The sequence below is a fragment of the Loxodonta africana genome, chromosome 25 (assembly GCF_030014295.1).
Source record: "Loxodonta africana isolate mLoxAfr1 chromosome 25, mLoxAfr1.hap2, whole genome shotgun sequence".
In the NCBI taxonomy this organism is placed as follows: Eukaryota; Metazoa; Chordata; class Mammalia; order Proboscidea; family Elephantidae; genus Loxodonta; species Loxodonta africana.
The window spans coordinates 7,208,924-7,229,467 of NC_087366.1; the positions used below are offsets into that span (position 1 = coordinate 7,208,924).

The 20,544-nt window shown below is 38.0% G+C and overlaps 1 protein-coding gene across 2 annotated transcripts in view; it reads right to left on the bottom strand.

Annotated features, from left to right (window-relative positions):
• CDC73 (cell division cycle 73) overlaps window positions 1-20,544 on the bottom strand; it is a 134,011-nt gene that overhangs the window by 70,719 nt on the left and 42,748 nt on the right. For both annotated transcript variants that reach the window (XM_064276486.1, XM_064276487.1), the window contains exon 10: window positions 20,411-20,475. In XM_064276486.1, coding sequence (XP_064132556.1) covers window positions 20,411-20,475 — 65 coding nt within the window. The remainder of the gene's footprint in view (window positions 1-20,410; window positions 20,476-20,544) is intronic.

A 20,544-nucleotide genomic window follows, 5' to 3' on the forward strand; every position in this document is an offset into this window, starting at 1 on the left:
TGGAGCAAAGTAAGAACAACTTTGTACTAGTAACTATCAAACACCAATTGTGCATTTTAATGAGGGGGTAGGAAGAGTGGCTAATTGATGACAGAGAGTGAAGGACTTGCAAAGTACAAAAGCAGAGAAAAAAATCAAACAGGCAAAGAAAAATAGAAAACTAACTTCTAAATAATCAAAACTTGTACCATAAACAAAATTAAAAGACAAGAGGCAAGTTATAAACTGACAAAAGGAGCGCCTAGCGGATTTGAACTTCTGACCTCTTGGTTAGCAGCAGTAGCACTTAACCAGTACGCTACCAGGGTTTCCATGGAATAGTACAGTCATTTAAAACTTGGATTCAAAGGTTACTTAACACAGAAAAATATTCATTATTTTCTATTAAGTAAAAAACAGGGTACAAAACAATGTACAGTGTGATTCATATTCCACAACCATATACATAAATAAACAAATCTAGAAAATACACAAAAAATAGTCGTGACCTCTGGAAAGTGTGAGGAGTATTTTCTTCTTCACATTTTTTTGTGTTTTTCCATGTTTACGATCAGTGAAAAATAAAAACCTTAACAAGCTAATCAGCATCATGTTAAAGTTTGCACTTCAATATAGATTGAAAAATTATCATATACTCACTATGTTCATTCACTAAGTCCAGTCTAATTTAATCAAATATCAAATAAATTGCAAATATTACTTTTAAAGAACTTTGTACAGTTAAAGACTGATAATCAGAATTTTAATAAAGTGGCTGGACTAGAAGATCTTCAAAAGATACTATTTCAATCATTTATCAAATATGTATTGAGAACCTCCTATGTGCCAGGTACAGACAATATAACAACAATAACCAGACAAGACATGGTCTGCCTTTAATAAATGATGCTTGGGTAGGTGTATAGCCAAATGGAGGAAAAACAGATTTAGATCTCTTCCTCAACCATATATCAGAATACCTTTCAAATGGATCAAAGATCTACATGTAAATAATGAAACAAACCGGTTCTACAAAGAAAGAAAAAAAAAATCAGGTAAATTTCACTATAACTTCAGAAAGACAGAAAGTTTTACAATTATGATAAAATCCCGAAGCAACAAAAGGTTAATAAATCTGATTACAAAAAACAACTTTTGCATGGCAAAAAAAACCATCATCAGCAAAATCAGAAAAACAATCGACAAACTGGGAAAGGATATTTCCAATCTATAAACACTTATTTGCCAGTATTTTTTTTAAAAAAGGGGGGAGGGAGAAAAGAAAAAAGACCAACATTCTGACACAAAAAATGGCAAAAAATATATATATTAATAGACCATTTACAGAATAAGAAATTACATGGTCCCTAAACATGGTCAACCCTGGCCACAGTAACAGAAATGTAAAAGAAAACTTCACTCAGAAGCCATTCTTTATCTATCAAATTAGCAAAAAATAACTCTGACATTATTCCTTATTGATAAATGTGTGGAAATAGGCACCTTCATACATGCTAGTGGGAATGCCAATGGTGTGGGTGCACCGCGGTACACCCACACCACAGTCGGACTGTATATACCTACTAGGACAAAGACTAACGAAAAAACAAAAATTGCACTCAGCTATTTTTTTTTTTTTATTTATGGTAAATAGCAATATCGGTATTGTTATTTTTGAAATTAAATTGTTAGAGCTAATTCACTTGAAGCTCACAATCTGAAGAAATAATCCATTAAGTCCTGCAACCTAGATTCCCAGAGATGCTATGGTTCCTGTCCCTTCTACCTCTTGTTTCTTCGATTTTATGAGTTCCTCCATATTCTTCTATTTTTTTTTTTTTTTTTTGGCGGGGGGGTGCTTCAGTTAGAGTGAATTTTTATTTGCAATCAAAAAAATCCTGACAGAAAACCTACTACCAGCAAGTTTTGCAGTAATAAAATCATTCCTAGTTCCTATGATGATTCCATTGTTGTTTTGTGCTGTCAAGTCAATTCTGACTCATAGGGTCCCTATATAGCACAGAGTAGAATTGTTCCACAGGGTTTCCTAGGCAGTCTGCTTCCATAAAGATTACAGCCTTGGAAACCCCATGGGGTAGTTCAACTCTGTCCCTACAGGGTGCCAATGAGCTGGAATCAACTCGATGGCAATGAGTTTGTGGTTTTGTTTGTTTTGGGCATTTTTATGGGAGCAGATTGCCAGGTCTTTTCTCCCACAGAGCCCCTGGGGGTTCAAACCACCAACCTTTCAGTTAGCAGCCAAGCGCTTAACCATTACACCACCAGGGCTCCTTTGGTAATTCCATCTTGCTCTGTAAAGAGGATCATGCTCTATGTGTGGTCTGCTACCAGAACAAACCAGGGATGCAAAGGAATGCATGAACAACTGATTTGTTAAATAGGACAAGTTGAAAACTTTGTATCTGTTTATAGCCCATATCCACAGTCAATTCTCAAAAGAACAACAAAGTAGTTCTTGCACATATACGGAGATGAGACCATGTTGCTACAAATGCCTTATTACAGAGGAGGCATTAGACAACGGGGCTTGGGGGCCTGTGCTCCTAAGGTCACACCACCATGAAGAAGGACCAGTATGCCTCCAAAGAGTGGCGAAGAAAGTAACCATAAAAGCAGACCACCTGAGTCTGATACACTGTAGAATGTTGTCTAAGCCTAAAAATTATAGAACAGAGAGTACTGGCTTACAACTGTTTCACAATGGATGTTTAAAATTTTATTCCTTTATTAGAAATGTTTGTCTCCTGACGAAGTTTAAAAAAAAGGCTACACCCTTCTTCTTCCTAGTAGATTTATGCAAGAATGAAAGTTCTGAATGATTTACTCCTCTATACTTAAGAGAGAAAGTTAATAACTGGGCAAAACAATGGCGAATAAACTTGACTTTTACAAAAATAAAATGAATTTCTTAACCGAAGTTCGTAAGCATAACCCCAAATTTAAAGTACTTGTATGTCTACATGAAGTGTATGGGTACATTTAACAGTGTGCTTAAAACTATATTATCTACTCCATCCCCAAATGCAGACTTTTTCAGCATTTCCTATCTCAAGCGAATGGCTACCCCCAATCAACTGTCCACACTAGAATACAGGAGTCATCCTTGCCACTTCCTTCTCTTTTATCACCCATATCCATCACAAAGACCTGCATGGATTCCTAGTGGAATCCATCCATTTCTTTTCAACTTGCCACTACCCTTCTAGTCCAGCAACTCTCACCTGACCTACTGCAATAACTTCATAACTGTTTTCCTCACATCCATGCAAACTGTTCCCTATACTACAACCAGAATGGTATTTTCAAAACACAAAACTAATCACATCATCCCACTGCTTCAATGGCTTTTAATGTTCTTCAGGTAAATTTCAAAATCCTTGAAGTCCTTGGCTAGCTACAAGGCCCATGATTGATTCTCTTCCTTGCTATGGCTAATCTCTCTACCCAATCTTTTGATCTCATTCCTGCCTTCTACCTCTTGGTATATAAATTATCTCCTATTTCCCTCAAGATTAATTTAAAAAGCAACAACAGCAAAGTCCTGGATTAAAAACAGTGAAAGAATTCTTGTCTTCTATGCAGGAGACCTGGGTTCAATTCCCAGCTAATGCACCTCAAACACAGCCACCACTCGTCTGTCAGTGGAGGCTTGCATGTTGCTCTGAAGCTTAACAGGTTTTGGTGGAGCTTCCAGACTAAGACAGACAAGGAAGAAAAGCCTGGAAATCTATTTCCAAAAGCTAGCCAATGAAAACCTTACAGCTCAAAACAGACCAATCGCTTTGTTCATGGAGTCACCATGAATCACGGGCCAACTCAATGGCCACTAAACACAACAAAGGACATTAAATTCAACTCGATTATTGATCATTTGAATTAGTAGAAAAAATTATCACCTACTATTATCAACTGATAAAAATTTAATTCAAGGGTCAGCAAGCTATGGCCATGCGCCGAATCTGGTCCGTTGCCTACTTTTGTATGCAAATCAGCCAAGAATGGCTTTCACATTGTTAAATGTTTCCGGAAAAAAAACAAAATAATAATTATGTTTTGCAACTTGCAAAAATCACATGAAATTCATTGTTTAGAAAGCAGTGCTTGTTTATGGTGATGGAAAATTTGGCAACAATTATGGGTGATGTTTCCACATGACTAATGTAATTGATACCACTCAACTGCACACCTGGAAAGTGCTGAATTGGCAAACATTGTGTCATACAGATTTTTACAACAATAAAAACAAACTATATGAAATTCAGACTTTAGTATCCATAAAGAAAGTTTTACTGCAACAGGGCCATGCAGCCATGCTCATTCATTTACACACTGTCTACACTGCCTTTGCACTACGAGAGCAGATTTGAATAGTTGCAACAGAGACCTTATGCACCGCTCTCATCATCTACCACTACTGTCATACTACAAATCAGAGTGACGCCGACACATGATTTCATTCCATTTTAATTCTCTCAAAGCTCATATCACCAATATTTTGTCTCCTCTGCTCTGGTTATCCCTAGAGCCTACAATACTGCCTGGCATACAGCAGGCACAAAACAAGTATTTGTTGAATGAATGCAAAAGACACCGCTTTGTGTGCCATGCATTTTGCAATAAAACAATGCTTGAATTTTATTTATATTTTATTACTAGGGCATATCCATCATATCCAAACAATAATAGTAGTGTTTTCCATACACAGTGACATCTGGATTATATTGTAACTGAATTAGATGACAAAATACTGTGTTTACTGTGCAATGACAGTACAGCTGTGCTAAAAGAATATATCAGACTAAGCACTGTTCACAATACTTTCAACTCAAAGGAAAGCAAAGGTCAGAAAAATTAGAAAATAAAATATCTCATCACAGTAGAATTTCTTCTAAACAAAAAATGAAACTGAGGCTTCAAGTAAGTTGTTCAGAGGCTCGTTTTTTAGCCAAGAAGGGAAGTGGTTTACCTATGGTGAGTTAAATAAATTGTATTTGATTGCAGCAGCCACAAAAAATGTATCCAGATGGAGAAAAAATGTTTAATGCTATCAGCCTTTCATCAAGAACCACTGCTTGAAGACTTGAGGACGATGGGCACAACAGTGATAGTCAAAGTCAAGATAAATGATTTCCAGTGGGGTTTTTTGGCTCTTGATGAGCCAACACCTCATTTGTTGTTGTTTATTCAACATAGCTCAGTTACAGCTCAGTGGTTGTTTATTCCAGGAGTCAATGCTATGTTTGAAATGACTGAAGAATTACGTAGCCTCAATGAACAGTCTGCAAGAACAACTGCAGACAAAAATATTTATTCGAAGTTCAGAAAACACTAATAAAATACAACCTGAAGTGGAATCTGCTATGACGTGTCCCAACTAATGGTGATAAAAATGTGTAGAACAGAAAAAGGCTTATGTTGTAAAATTTACAAAACTCATAAAAACCTAAGATGTTTAAAACCTATGATTATTCTCAGCAAGAACTTGGCAGAAAACATCTGAATCTATCATGCTCTTGAACCATTAGTGTCAGCAATGAACTTTACTCATTATTGTGGACTTAACCAGCAACGGTTCCACGAATTTTTGTCAGAAATAATCCTGATTTGACCTACCATACAACAGTTTAGTACATTAACAATAGTAAAGCTTATTCTGATTTTTTTTCTTAACAAAGAGAGAATGAAACTTTTCTGAATGGGAAGAAGTACCTCCCACCACTATTATCAAAAAATGAATGGCTTTGGAAATTAGTATTTGATACGGACTTGATAACCGCTTCTTTATGGATTCAATATAAAATTATAAGGCAAAACAACACTACATGCAAAACATATACTATGGTAAAAGGTGACCTGCTTATTTTTACAGGCAAACGCCAGAATTTGAAACAGCATAAGAAAATAAAAGCCAAAAAAAATAGCACTTTTTTTATTGTAGACCAAACGCAAGAGTTCATATTTAATTTAAATGTTCCCAGTGGAGACCTCAACTACATAGTTATCAGTATTATTTACGCCTGTGGTGAGTGTGTAGGGGGGAAGATATGTTGTATGTGTGTCATAAACTATGTCCTTCTTTTCCTAGTACTAAAAATGGTGCGAACAATTTCAATACCTGAATTTCATATAAGAAGTATAGCTAGAGGAATAAGAGGGGGAGCCACGATAGTGGAGTAGACAAACTCTTCCGCCAAGCCCTCCTTACAACAAAGACCCGAAAAAACAAGTGAAATGAGTATATTTGTAACAAGATGGGAGCCCTGAGCATCAAAGACAAGCTTAGACAACAAACTGAGGGGCAGGGGAAGGAAGAGACCGTTCAGAAGTGGAGAGGGGTAACCGGACCTGAATCCCGAAGAGCACTCAGGCACCGTTTCCGGAGTGGTGACGGGGGCGGCAGTGGCAGCAGCGGGCTGGTACTAGCGTTTGGCCGCAGCTTCCTCAAGGAGAAGCAGCCAGGCACACAGCCTACTCACTCCTCCAGAACCTAAGGAGAATGGCGCTCTAGACAAAAGCTAAGTACTTCCATATATTTTAACGCCCCCCCTCTCCCCGAGCCTGATTCAACAGCTAAATCCCTGGGCATGAGATAGACTCTGGTGAGCACCTAAAGCCATTCTCCCGGCCTCGGGGAAGGAAAAAATTTGCAACTGGGGAAGTTCAGGACAGAAGCGGCTCCTGTCCAGGCATAAACCGTCGGTGGACCTTGAGCACCTTTCCCTTCTGCATGGACTTCTGTGGGCCTATTTCGGGAGAACAGGCCCTTGTTGGCAAACTCCAACCATTTCAGCTATGCAGTGGAGAGGTGGGTGTTGGACGTTTGACATTGCTTTGCCTATTAAAAAGGGTCCTCACCTACCCACATCAGGGACCTAGGGACTGGTAGTTCCACTCAGGTCACCCAGCCACCTGCGACAGGGGTCCAAAGATAACTGGTACCTCCCAGTCCTTACAACCAAAAATTTTGGGTGCCCATGGTCCCTCTGCAGAATCCACCAACAGCACACTCTAGGGAACAGAGACACATTTTCCTCAGAGACACCTGGGGGTCGGTTCTCAGCCCCCTGCCTTGTTCAGAGAGTGACTCTCTGCTGCAATCAGATACAGGTATATATGTCAATCACCCCTGCCCCTCTAAGTCTGTAAACAGAGCCTGTACCACACACTTGATGATCAGCTACCTGGACACCTGAGCTGAATTCATACAAGAAAACTGAATGGACCCTTACACTGATATGCCTGATAACACCTCTAGCCAGCTGGGGACAGGACAGCAGAGCTCCAAAGGTGAAAATAATCAAGCTAGCTCACTCGAGCAGCCCATAGGGGTATGCCAAAACAAAACAAAGCAAGCAGCTATGACACAGTAAGCAAGCATAAACTAATACAATAACTTATAGAAGGCTCAGAGACAACAGTCAAAATCAAGTCACATAAAGAAACAGACCATGACCACCTTAACAGGCTCTCAAAACAAAGAATCCAGGGATCTTCTAAATGAAAGTGCATTCCTGGAATTATCAGATGCAGAATACAAAAGTTTGATATACAGAACCATTCAAGGCATCAGGAAGGAAATGAGGCAATACGCAGAACAAGCCAAGGAACACACAGATTGAACAACTGAAGAAATTAGAAAGATTATTCAGGAACATAATGAAAATTTAAATAAGCAGGAAAAATCCACAGACAGATAGCAATCAGAAATTCAGAAGATTAACAATAAAATTACAGAATTAGAAAACTCGAGAAAGTCAGAGGAGCAGAATTCAGCAACAGAAAGGCAGAATTTCTGAACTCGAAGATAAATCACCTGGCACTAATATATTTGATGAAAAATCAAATAAAAGAATTTTTTAAAAATGAAGAAACCTTAAGAATCATGTGGTACTCTATCAAGAGAAATAACCTGCAAGTGACTCGAGTACCACAACAGGGAGGGATAACAGAAAATACAGAGAAAATTGTTGAAGATTTGTTGGCAGAAAACTTCCCTGATATTGTGAAAGATGAGAAGATATCTATCCAACGTGTTTATCAAACTCCACATAAGGTAGAAGTTAAAAGAAAATCACGGAGACATATTATAATCAAACTTGCCAAAATCAAAGGTAAAGAGACAATTATAAGAGCAGCAAGGGAGAAAAAAAAGTCACCTACAAATGAGAGCCAATAAGAATAAGCTCACACTACACAGCAGAAACCAGGCAGGCAAGAAGGCAATGGGATGACATATTTAAAAAATGGAAGGAAAAAAAATTGCCAGCCAAGAATCATATATCCATCAGAACTGTCTCTTAAATATAAAGGTGAAATTAAGACATTTTCAGATAAACACAAGTTTAGGGTATTTGTAGAAACCAAACAAAAACTAAAGGAAATACTAAAGGGAGTTCTTTGGTTGGAAAATCAGTATCAGGTATCGACCCAAGACTAGGACCCTGGGCGGAGCAACCAGAAGTCAATCCAGGCAGGGAAACCCCCAAAAAGCAAGATTACAAAAAAAAAACCCCAAACAGGGTAACAGCGACGTCATTATATACAGGAAGACGACATTAAAATAATAAAGAGGGACTAGGAAATGTAATCATACACCTTCCATATAGAGAGGAAGACAGTGGTACAAAGAAATAAAAGTTAGTTTTAAATTTAGAAAAATAGGGGTAAATAATAAGGAGACCAACAATCCTACTCATCAAAATAAAATACAAGGGAAAAATACAAACTTCAGCAGAAACAAAAACAACAACAAATATGAGGAAAGGACAATACAGAAATAAAATCTACTCAGCACATAAAACCAAGTGGGAAAAAGAAGGTGTCAACAGCGCACACAAAAAGACATCAAAATGATAGCACTAAATTCATACCTGTGCATAATTACCCTGAATGTCAATGGACTAAATGCACCAATAAAGAGACAGAGAGTGGCAGAATGGATTAAAAACGAGATCCGTCTATATGCTGCCTACAAGAGACACACTTAAGAGTTAGAGACACAATGAGGGAGCAGGAGATCAGTGGGATGCAGACCACAAATTCTCATAAAAAGACCATACTTAATGGTCTGACTGAGACTAGAGGAATCCCGGCGGTCATGGTCCCCAAACCTTCTGTTGGCACAGGACAGGAACCATCCCCGAAGACAACTCATCAGACATGAAAGGGACTGGACAGTGGGTAGGAGAGAGATGCTGATGAAGAGTGAGCTAATTATATCAAGTGGTCACTTGAGACTGTGTTGGCATCTCCTGTCTGGAGTGGGGGATGGGAGGATACAGAGAGTTGGAAGCTGGCAAAATTGTCACGAAAGGAGAGACTGGAAAAGCAAGTGGGAGTACGGAGTAAGGTGCATATAAACTTACATGTGACAGTCTGACTTGATTTGTAAACGTTCACTTGAAGCTCAATAAAAGTTAATTAAAAAAAAAAGGCATTAAAAGGGATCATGCTCAACAAGGTATGCCTATACACATTTAAATCTCAAAACAAACTCTTGAAGACATTAATTCAAACATCATTTTTCGGATAAGAAAACGGATGCCTAATGTGCTGCAACAAACACACCTGCAAAGCATAACTGAAAGCTCTCTCCTCTATCTCCCTTATATCAAGACATGGTCCAAGTCTATAATCAGCATATTATTTTAAAAAAAAGCTCAAAAACTCATTAGAATATTATTCCTATGAACAGGATATGAGGGATGTTTTATGAGTAGAGAGGAAAAAGTACTAAGTATATTCAATTTAATGAAGGAATTTTAGCAGGCTGAGAAATGCAGATGTATTAAATACAGGAGGCAGGGCCAAGATGGCAGAGTAGTCAAATGCTTCCTGTGGTCCCTTTTACAATAAAGACAGGAAAAAAAAACAAGTAAATACATTATAAATGACAAGCTAGGAGCCCTGAATATCAAAGGCAAAGTTGAGGAATCGACTGAGTGGCAGTGGGAGGGAGAAACGGTTCAGAAGCGGCGAGGAGTTGCCAGACCTGACCTGGCAGGAACCAGCACTCTGCAGGCCAATTCCACTGGTGCAAGCACGGTAAACGGTAAGGCAAGCAGTGGCGTTTGGGACACATTTTCCACACTGGGAGAGAACAAGCAGTGGAGAGTCTACTCCATCCTCCAAAACAAGCAAGAAGCTACCCTCAATCAGGAAAGTACCTGTGTTTAACCTACTGCAATCCAAAAATACCCCTTTGGGAAAAGCCTCTCTCCCACTTACCTGCTCCCTTCCTGCTCTGCACTGAGTCTCAACTGGATGCATCCTCTGGGCTGGAAGAAGGACCCTGCACTTGCCCTGAGCCATTTTCCCAGTCTTGGAGAGGGAACAAATTAACAAACAGGGAAAAAATAATCTGCCAGTTCCCCCAAGCTGGGAACTTAGGGCAGAAACAGCTCCTTTGCCTAGGCACAGACATAAGAGTTCCACGAACTTTAAATGCCTTTCAGCCCAGCATAGACCTGTGTGGGCCCATTTCAAGAGCATAGGCCCTCATTAGCACAGTACAAAAGGGTATATACCTGAAGTCTAACCTCAACTGTGGTGGAGAGGCAGGTTTGTGACATTTGACACTGCTCTGCCTGCTAAGCAGGGTCCTCATCTACCCATATCAGGGGCCTGAGGACTGGCGGCTCCACCCATGCCACTTAGCCTCCTGCAACAGGGGTCCAAGAATAAGTGGTACCTCACCGTTCTTAGAGCCAACAGCACTGGGTGCCCATAGTCCAGCTGCAAAACCCACCCACCTACGCACTCCAGGAAACAGGGACATGCTTTCCTCACAGACACTCAGGGGCAGTTGTCAGCCCCCTGCATTACTCAGCGCATGACCCCCTACTGCAGCCTGATACCTGTGCCTACGCCAATCACCCCTGCTAGTCAAGGACTGTAGGTTAGAACCTGCACCACACACTTGGTGACTGACTACCTGGGCACCTGAGCTGAATCCATACAAGAAAAGTGAATGGATTCCTGGGATCACATACCTAGTAACAAATCTAACCACCTGGTGACAGGACATTAGAGCTTCAAAAGCACCAATAATCAAACGAGCTCACTCAAGCAGCCTATTTGAGCATACCAAAACAAAACGGGAAGCTAGGACACAGTAAGCAAACATAAAATAAATACAATAACTTATGGATGGCTCGGGAGACAAAAGAGGCAGAACACAACGGCTTCAACAAGCTCCCAAAGCAAAGAATCAAGGAATCTTCCAGACGAAGAAAACCTCCCGGAGCAACCAGAGTAGAATACAAAAGATTAATATACAGAACTCTTCAAGAGATCAGGAAAGAGATCAGACAAAACGCAGAACAAGCCAAGCAGCACACAGACAAAGCATTAGAGGAACTTATGCAAATGAGACAAGAGCACAACGACAAATTTAACACGCTGCAAGAATCCATAGAGAGACAGCAAACAGAAACTCAGAAAATTAACAATAAAATTTCAGAATTAGAAATTCAACAGAAAAGCAGAACTGAGGCAATGGAAGTCAGAATTAGTGAGACTGAAGATAAAGCACTTGACATCAACATATTTGAGGGAAAATCAGATAAAAGAATTTTAAAAAATGAAGAAACCCTAAGACTTATGTGGGACTCTATCAAGAGGAATAACCTAAGAGTGATTGGAGTACCAGGACAGGGGGGATAACAGAAAACAGACTTGCTGAAGATTTATTGGCAGAAAACTTCCCTGATATCGTGAAAGCTGAGAAGATATCTACCCAAGATGCTCACAATATGTCATCAAAACATATTATAATCAAGCTTGTCAAAACCAAAGATAAAAAATTTTAAGAGTGGCTAGGTATAAACAAAAAGTCACCTACAAAGGAGAGTCAGTAAGACTAAGTTTGGACTACTCGGCAGAAACCATGCAGGCAAGAAGGCATTGGGATGACATACATAAAGCCTTGAAGGAAAAAAATTGCCAACCAAGAATTATATATTCAGCAAAACTGTTTCTCAAATTAGGAAATTTCCAGATGTAATACATAAAAACTACACACAAAAGAGGAACCCTGGTGGCGTAGTGGTTAAGTGCTACAGCTGCTAACCAGAAGGTTGGCAGTTCAAATCCACCAGAAGCTCCCTGGAAATTCTATGGGGCAGTTCTACTCTGTCCTACAGGGTTACTATGAGTTGGAATTGACTCAACAGCAACAGGTTTGGATTTTTTTTTGTTTGGATGCACAAAATATTGATGTTAACTGAAGTCAGTATTACTTCATTACTTCATTAACTGACGATAAATGTATAAAAAGAACTTTCAAAAGTTTAAGATACATAATGGGTTATTGATACAAACCAAATAACCTTTGTTTTGTTTAGGGAGTACACCTACCATAGAATTTTCATTGACACTGTTCCCTGAAACACCAAGACAATCGAGAAGTTAAAAAATTAGTATAAATGCAGAAAACTCTCATGCAGAATAATATACCAATATAGATGTAGGGGGGTCCTGGTGGTGCAGTGGTTGAGAGGTACAGATGCTTATCCAAAAGGTCAGCAGTTCAAATCCACCAACTGCTCCTTGGAAACCCTATGGAGCAGTTCTGTTCTGTCCTATGGGGTCACTATGTGTTGGAATTGACTGGACGAAAACAGGTATAGATGTAGATAGCAGGAAATCTTCATTTATAAAAGTAGTATTTCTACTTATGACCTTGTGACCACATATTAAAATCCCAACAGTATATATTTTTGGTTCAAAATAAATAATTCAAACCTAAGTAAATTAATTTTTTTCTATACATTAGTGCCAACAGGTAGATGGAAAAGTCTAACCTTGTAAGCAGTCATCTACTTTGCATAATAAGGTATTTGCAGCAATTTCCTCTCAAAGGTTAAAGGTTTCTCTGCTATAAGCACACACAACTATATTAAAAGTATCACAAATACTTCAGTGGAAACCAAAAACCAAACCAAACTCACTGCTGTCAAGGTGATTCCGGCTCACAGGACAAAGCAGAAATGTCCCACAGGGTTTCCAAGGAGCGGCTGGTGGATTTGAACTGCTGACCTTTTGGTTGGCAGCAAAGCTCTTAATCACCGTGCCACCAGGGCTCCTTCAGTGGAAAGCAGTTCTCATAATATTTTAAAACCTTGTCTTCATGACTTTGAATGAAAATTTTATCATTAAACAGGTATTATTAAATATATCAATGAAGCTATTGTTGTTGTTGTTGTTGTTGTTGTTGGGTGCCATTGAGTCAGCTCTGACTCATAGCAATCTCATGTATAACAGAACAAAATGTTGCCCAGTCCTGTGCCATCCCCACAATCACTGCTATACAGGAACCCATTGTTGCAGTTGCTGTATCAATCGACTTCATTCAGGGTCTCCCTCTTTTTCGCTGACCCTCTACTTTACCTACCATTAATGTCCTTCTCCAGTGACTGGTCCTTCCCGATGATGTGCCTAAAATAACCAAGACAAAGTCTCGCCATCCTCTCTTCTAAGGAGCATTCTGGCTGTATGTCCTCCAAGAGGGATTTATTTGTTCTTCTGGGCATCCATGGTATATTCAATATTTTTCACCAATACCACAATTCAAATGCATCAATTCTTTGGTCTTCCTTTTTCATTGTCCAGCTTTCATATCCATGTGAGGTGACAAATACCATGGCACCTTAGTCATCAAAGTGACATCTTTGCTTTTTAAAACTTTTTAACATTGTTTTGCAGCAGATTTGCCCAATGCAATATGTCATTTTATTTCTTAACTGTAGCTTCCATGCACATTGATTGCTGATACAAGTAGAATGAAATCCTTGACAACCGCAATATTTTCTTCATTTATCATGATGCTGCTTATTGGTCCAGTTGTGAGGATTTGTGTTTTCTTTAAGTTGAGACATAATCCACGGTGAAAGCTGCAGTCTTTAACCTTCGTCAGTAAGTATGCTTCAAGTCGTTTTCATTTTCAGCAAGCAAAGCTATGTCATCTGCGTATTACAGGTTGCTAATGAGTCTTCCTCCAATCCTGATGTAATGTTCTTCACATAGTCCAGCCTCTCGGATTATCTGTTCACTACACAGATGAACTAAGTAGAGTGAAAGGATATGAGCCTGCTAAAATTTTCCAATTTTACACCACACAACATCCTTGTTCTGTTCAAATTACTGCCTCTTGATCCACATACAGGTTTTGCATAAGCACAATTAAGTGTTCTGGAATTCCCATTCTTCACGTTGTTATCCATAATTTGGTATGATCCACACAGTCAAATGACTCCAAATAGTCAATGTAATACAGATAAATACCCTTCTGGTATTCTCTGCTTTTGGTCAAGATCCATCAGACAACAGCAATGATAGCCCTCATTTCACGTCCTCTTCTGAATCCAGTTTGAATTTCTGGCAGTCTTATGTGGATGTATGGCTGAAGCCATTTTTTAATTATCTTCAGCAAAATTTTCCCAGCATGTGATATTAACGATATTGCTCTATGTTCTGCATACTGTTTGATCGCCTTTCTTTGGAATGGCCACAAATATGGATCTCATCCAGTTGGTTTGCCAGGTAGGTGTCTTCCAAATTTCTTGACAGCTGCACGTCTGGTGAAGCATTTCAGTTTGTACTTCATCAATTTCTAGGGCCTTGTTTTTCACCAACGCCTTCAGCGCAGTTTGCACTTCTTCCTTCAGTACGAACGATTCTTGATCATATGCTACCTCCTGAAGTGGTTCAACGTCGACCAATTCTTTTTGGTACTGTGACTCTGTGTATTCCTTCTATCTTCTTTTGATGCTTTTTGAGTCATTCAATTTTTGCTTACAGAATCCTTCAATATTTCAACTTGAGACGTGAATTTTCTCTTCAGTTCTTTCAGCTTGACAGATGTCAACCATGTTCTTCACTTCTGGTTTTCCAACTCTGGTCTCTGCACACTGCATAATACTTTACCTTGAGCCACCCTTTGAAATCTTCTGTTCAGCTCTTTTACGTCATCATTTATTCTGTTCATTTTAGCTACTCTGTGCTCAAGAGCAAGTTTCAGAGTCTCTTCTGACATCCATTTTGGTCTTTTCTTGTTTACCTTTTTTTTTTTTAATGACCATTTACTTTCTTCACGTATGATGTCCTTGATGTCATCCCACAAATATTCCGGTCTTTGGTCATTAGTGTTTAGTGCATCAAATCTATTCTTGAGATAGTCTCTAAATCAGGCGAGATGTACTCAAGGTAGCACTTTGGCTCTTTTGGGCTTGCTTTGATTTTCTTCAGTTTTAACTTGAACTCACATATAAGCAATTGATGGTCTGTTCCACAGTCAGCCCCTGGCTTTGTCTTAATTGATAATATTGATCCTCTACATCATCTCATTCCGTAGATGTAGTTGATTTGGTTCCTGCGTAATCCATCTAGCGAGGTCCATATGTACAGTTATTATTTGTGTTTTTGAAAAAAATTATTTCTGATGAACAAATCATTGGTCTTGCAAAATTCCAGAGCCCCGATGCCGTGGTGGTTAAAACGCTTAGCTACTAACCAAAAGGTTGGCGATTTTTCTTGCAAAAATCTAATCATGCAATCTTTGGCATCATTGCTATCACCAAGGCCATATTTTCCAACTACTGATCCCACTTTGTTTCCAACTTTCACATTCCAGTCACCAGTAATCATCAATGCGCCTTGACTGTATGTTTAATCAATTTCAGACTGCAGCGGTTTATTAAAATCTTCAATTTCTCCATTTGCATAACAGTCATATTAACAGGTCTTCCTTGTAGGCACATAGATACTAATCTCTACTTGCCTACTTTTTCACATAAGTCAAAATGAAATTATGTATAGAATCATTAATGCATAGTAAAAGTAACTGTCATTTGTGGAGTCCTCTTTGTGCAGGGCATTTTACGCACAGTTGTCTCTCTTAATATTCAACAATACTGTAAGTTCTATTGTCTCTATTATAAAATAAAAACAAGACCACTGATAGAAAGTTAAGTAACCTTCTCAACTTCATCAGTATCGGAAAAATGAGTGGCAGACCTGAATTCAAAGCCAGAATTGGCTTCAAAGCCTGAAATTTGTTGTGCTTCCCACTCATTAGCCTCTCTTTAATAAGCTGGCCCTGTCTTTATTTAGATCAAGGATTTCAAACTCAAAGGCCAATAGGGTCTAATGAGGTAGCATAAACAAAAGAAGAAAGTTGGACAAAAGATACAAGGTAGTGAAACCTGGAGACAACATCCTATCTAAAGAAGGTAGTCACTACTCAAATCAACATGGCTATTGCTATGTGAGACAACGGAACAAGTACCCAATCACGGCAGAGCACTTCTTGAAAGAAGCTGGAAATTCAGACTGTTTATGTGACATATTCTTATTTTTTAAATGTTGGTAACTAAAACATAATTTTAAATTACAATTGATTCCTGATAAAACTATCTAGGGCCACATTCAGATGTGGGACACAATGACTGACATGAGAAGTGTGCTAAAAAAAGGACATATATCAATGCACTGGCACTAACGAAACGGTTTCATCAAGCTTTGGGAAGGAGGAACTTTCCTACAGGTATCCTTAAAATTTATTCAATAACCAAAGAGTCTTTCAAGTCTTTCTACTTGCCACGCTCTTCCCACCACAAGGCCTTTCCTCCCACTATTTGTTCAATGTTCCTAAAAACATGCCTTCCTGCCATCACCAAGTTAACTCCTACTCCAACTTCAGAACTAACTTTAAATATTACCTCTGCAATGAAGTATTCTGACTCCTACAACAAATCTTCCAATTCTAGATTCCCAAGGCACAATGTACCTCCCCTCTACACACTTGGTATTCTGACCGTACTTCTTCCAAGACAGATTTGTTCATTCTTCTGGCAGAATATTCAATATTCTTCGCCAACGCCATAATACAAATGCATCAATTCTTCTCTGGTCTTCCTTATTCATTGTCCAAATATTGTACTATAGTACTTCCGTAACACTTCCAATAGAGATTAACAACCAAATTAATTAATCAGCAACCAAATGAGAACGAAGAAAGGGTTGTAAAGTGTGAGGGACTGTGAGGGAGAAAGAGTTTACTAATATATGTGTTACTGCTTTTAAGACTGCAACTTGGTGGCATGACTGAGATTCTGGATCCTCCTGAGTGAAAGCTGATGGTGACATTATCGCATCTCTAACACAGATATTAAAACGCACCTAAGTTTACTTACTCCCAAGAAAATGGTTCCCTAAGAAAGACTTAATATAAGAACTACTGTATCTATTAGAGTCGATTCAAATGAAGACATTAAAGTAAAGCTTTCAATCAGTACAATTTCAGAGTACAAAATACTTTTTCAAAAATGAAATTAGGAAGGTAATCGAGAGCCAGGGATATTCAAGGCTTCTACATGAGGTGGTTTTCCCATCCCTTATCAAATCCTTATAAGTATTCTAAGAGTAAACTCTCCAGTGGAACCATAGACAGGTTCCTTCTTGCTGCCTTACCAGCAAGGATAGGTCTCAATCATCTCTTCTTACAAAGCATTGTCAAGTGCTACCTTCTTAGTCTAAGACGGCCCCTTTCACAAAAGGTGTTCCCCTCAAGAACGGTTTGTACTCTAAAACCATAGCTCTAAAACAGCTTTTCTAAACTGACTGTATGCCACACTAATTCTTTGCAGGCGTATTCTCAAGAGTAGGGAGAGGAGGAGTAAAATAATCTTGGGGAACAACGCATACTATTTTCTTCCAATTCAGATATTTACATATTAAAAACAATGAGATTCCTATATCACAAAATCTGTTTAATTTAGGGTGTCTTAAACACATAACCCAAGTAATACATTTTAAGGAAAAGCCCCCAACTCAGAAAAGTCCTCTAGCAACTCTGTAATATTTGCATGGCTTGTGCCTCTGGAACCTTTATTGTGAAACATGTGACTTGGCCTAAATAAAAAATTAACCAGAAATCCAATGATACAATCTTGTAACTTTAAATTGGGCTTCTATTCTTTCAGTAAGTTTCAGTAAATCAGGTTTTTTACAGAATATCACCAAATATCATTGAATCGCACTGCCAACCTAAAATATCCTGAATGGACCTTTGTTCCTATAATAAATTTCAATAACTTACGATTTTTATGAAACATTATAACCAAAATACAAACCTCCACACTATAACATATAAGGAGAAAAATCATTTGTATCAAAATTTTCTACCTATCTGTATAAGTCAACTTATTTAGTCTTGCATTTAAGTCCAGTGTCTGGAACTTAAAAGAGATGTAGATCAATCCTGAGGTAGATCGATCCAAACTTCAGTAACTATATGTATCAGCTAGGCATATCAAAATCCCAAAGAACAATGGTAACAAAATTATCTAATACCAAGCCATACATAAATTAGAAAGTCACATTTGTGCAGCAAAGCCTTTTAATGCACATTATGAACAGTTTTGTACGTCTCCATAGATACTGTAAGAGAGAAACTTTCTGAATTGGACAATAAGGTAGAAAGTTGGTGAAACTCACAAGTAGGTAATAATTCTAAAACAGAAGACGAAAAATGACAAACTGGAAACACAAATTTGAGGTTCAACTTAAAAGAACTACTTGAGAAACTTCAGAGCTTTCAAGTTCAAACTTATCTACGTATTCTGGTTTCTAACAACTGCTAAATGAATCAGGTCACAAGCAACAGAGATTCGAACTGGGTAGTAAAATAATAAAACTACTAGCAACTTGACAATTTCCATCTTTCTGCTACATTCCTACATGTCTTTTTATGATTACTTCTTTAAAATCACACAGAAGAAATCAGTGTAAATCCCCTTCTAAGTCTATTTAGGAATAACGTCTCTGGTGAGGAAGCAAAATCATATCATTCTCATACTGTTCATGTAAAGTTAAGAAGCCGTCTCTGGCTTTCAGAAAAGCTGTTCTGCAAAAAGCACTGTGGTAGAAACTATTACCGATTTCACCATGTGCACAAAAGCTTAGATAATGAAATCAATTTTATGGTACAAACAACAACAAACTTCCTTGATGGCTATTTAAGGATAACAACTTCAGTTCCACTATAAGTCACTTGGGGAATATCAATAGGCAAGTTCTGTCTCAAAGAAAATGTCAATAACTGAATCATGTAAGAATTTAAGCTAAATCTTACAATTATGAATTGTATTTTGAAGTCAGAGAGAACCAATCCAGATCATATGATGGGTGTATCTAATCTCTTACCACATTTCCCCTCGCTCACTAGGCTCTGATGGCACTGGCCTTCCTGCTGGTCCTCTAGTGGGCCCCAGTCTTGACTCTTGCCTCTGCCCTGCATGGAATGTTCTTCCTCCAGGTCTCTACTCAGTTGTCATCTTCTCAGAGAGGCCTCTGGACACTTTGTAAAGAAGCCCCAACTGTCTTATTTACAGATATAGTCCCAATAACTAGAAGAAGATCTGAGACACAGTGCTCAAAGAGTAGTATGTTGAATCTATATACCATTTTAATATTATAAAAATAAATCTGATAATTTAAAAACAAGTATATGAACAAAATATCTCATATAGTACTCCTATTTGAAGTCCAGAAAATTTTAAAACATCCAACTTTTATAATCAGATTCTCCATATTTACTATCCACTTCTGAAAATAAGTGAGTAAAGCATAGCAAACAGCAAGCAGATGTAAAGATGTATTCTGATTTTGAGAAATCATGGCAAATATATAAATGACTCTATGTTATACTAAGTTCTTAAAGAGCTGTTGATTCAAAGACAAAAGTGAGTTTGGCGTTAGTGTTTTGAATAGGTACTCTAATTAATACTACATAGTATTTTAAAGTATAAAAGGTATAATGCTCTATTATGTATATACGCAATGTAACGTTAACATATTTCCTGCTCTACATCACCAAGTCTTATTACAGACTAAATAAAAAGTATAGAATACAGCTTGGTCATAACATCTAGAAACAATTATCTTTAGAAGATTAAAAATAAATAAAAATTCACCAAAAAGGAACCAAAGGTTTATATTCACGGACACCCATCCATATAATGTAAGCATTACATCAACTACTGCATTTTTTTTTTTAAGATTATAAGACATTACAACTTAAAGAACATAAAATTATGGCAAAGGATTCTCCCAAACTGGACCTATAACTCCTCATTGGTATTACATAGTCTAACCAGTTAAGCATCCATACTTCTAAGTCGGAACAGCATTTGTTTAAAAATATTTGGCTTGATTTAAAAAACTAAATTAAAAACAAAAACAGAACGTCCTTGAATCAACTAATCCACCACACACAGCTATTAGAATAACTGGTCATTAAAGATAAATAGAAAGCGCTAGAAAACAAAGGTATTTTGTTTTGTTTTTTTTAACATTGCCACTCACATAAGCTGCCCTGGAAGAAAGAAACTCTGCAGTCAATGTAACTTACCGTTACAGATTTCAGTGTCATACCATGGTAGGTGCCCATAGTGTCAATTTTGAAGCCTTCCGTTTCTATAAAGAAAAGAGATTTACTGCTGGATTTTATATATTTCACGACTGATATCAAACATAAAGTAATAA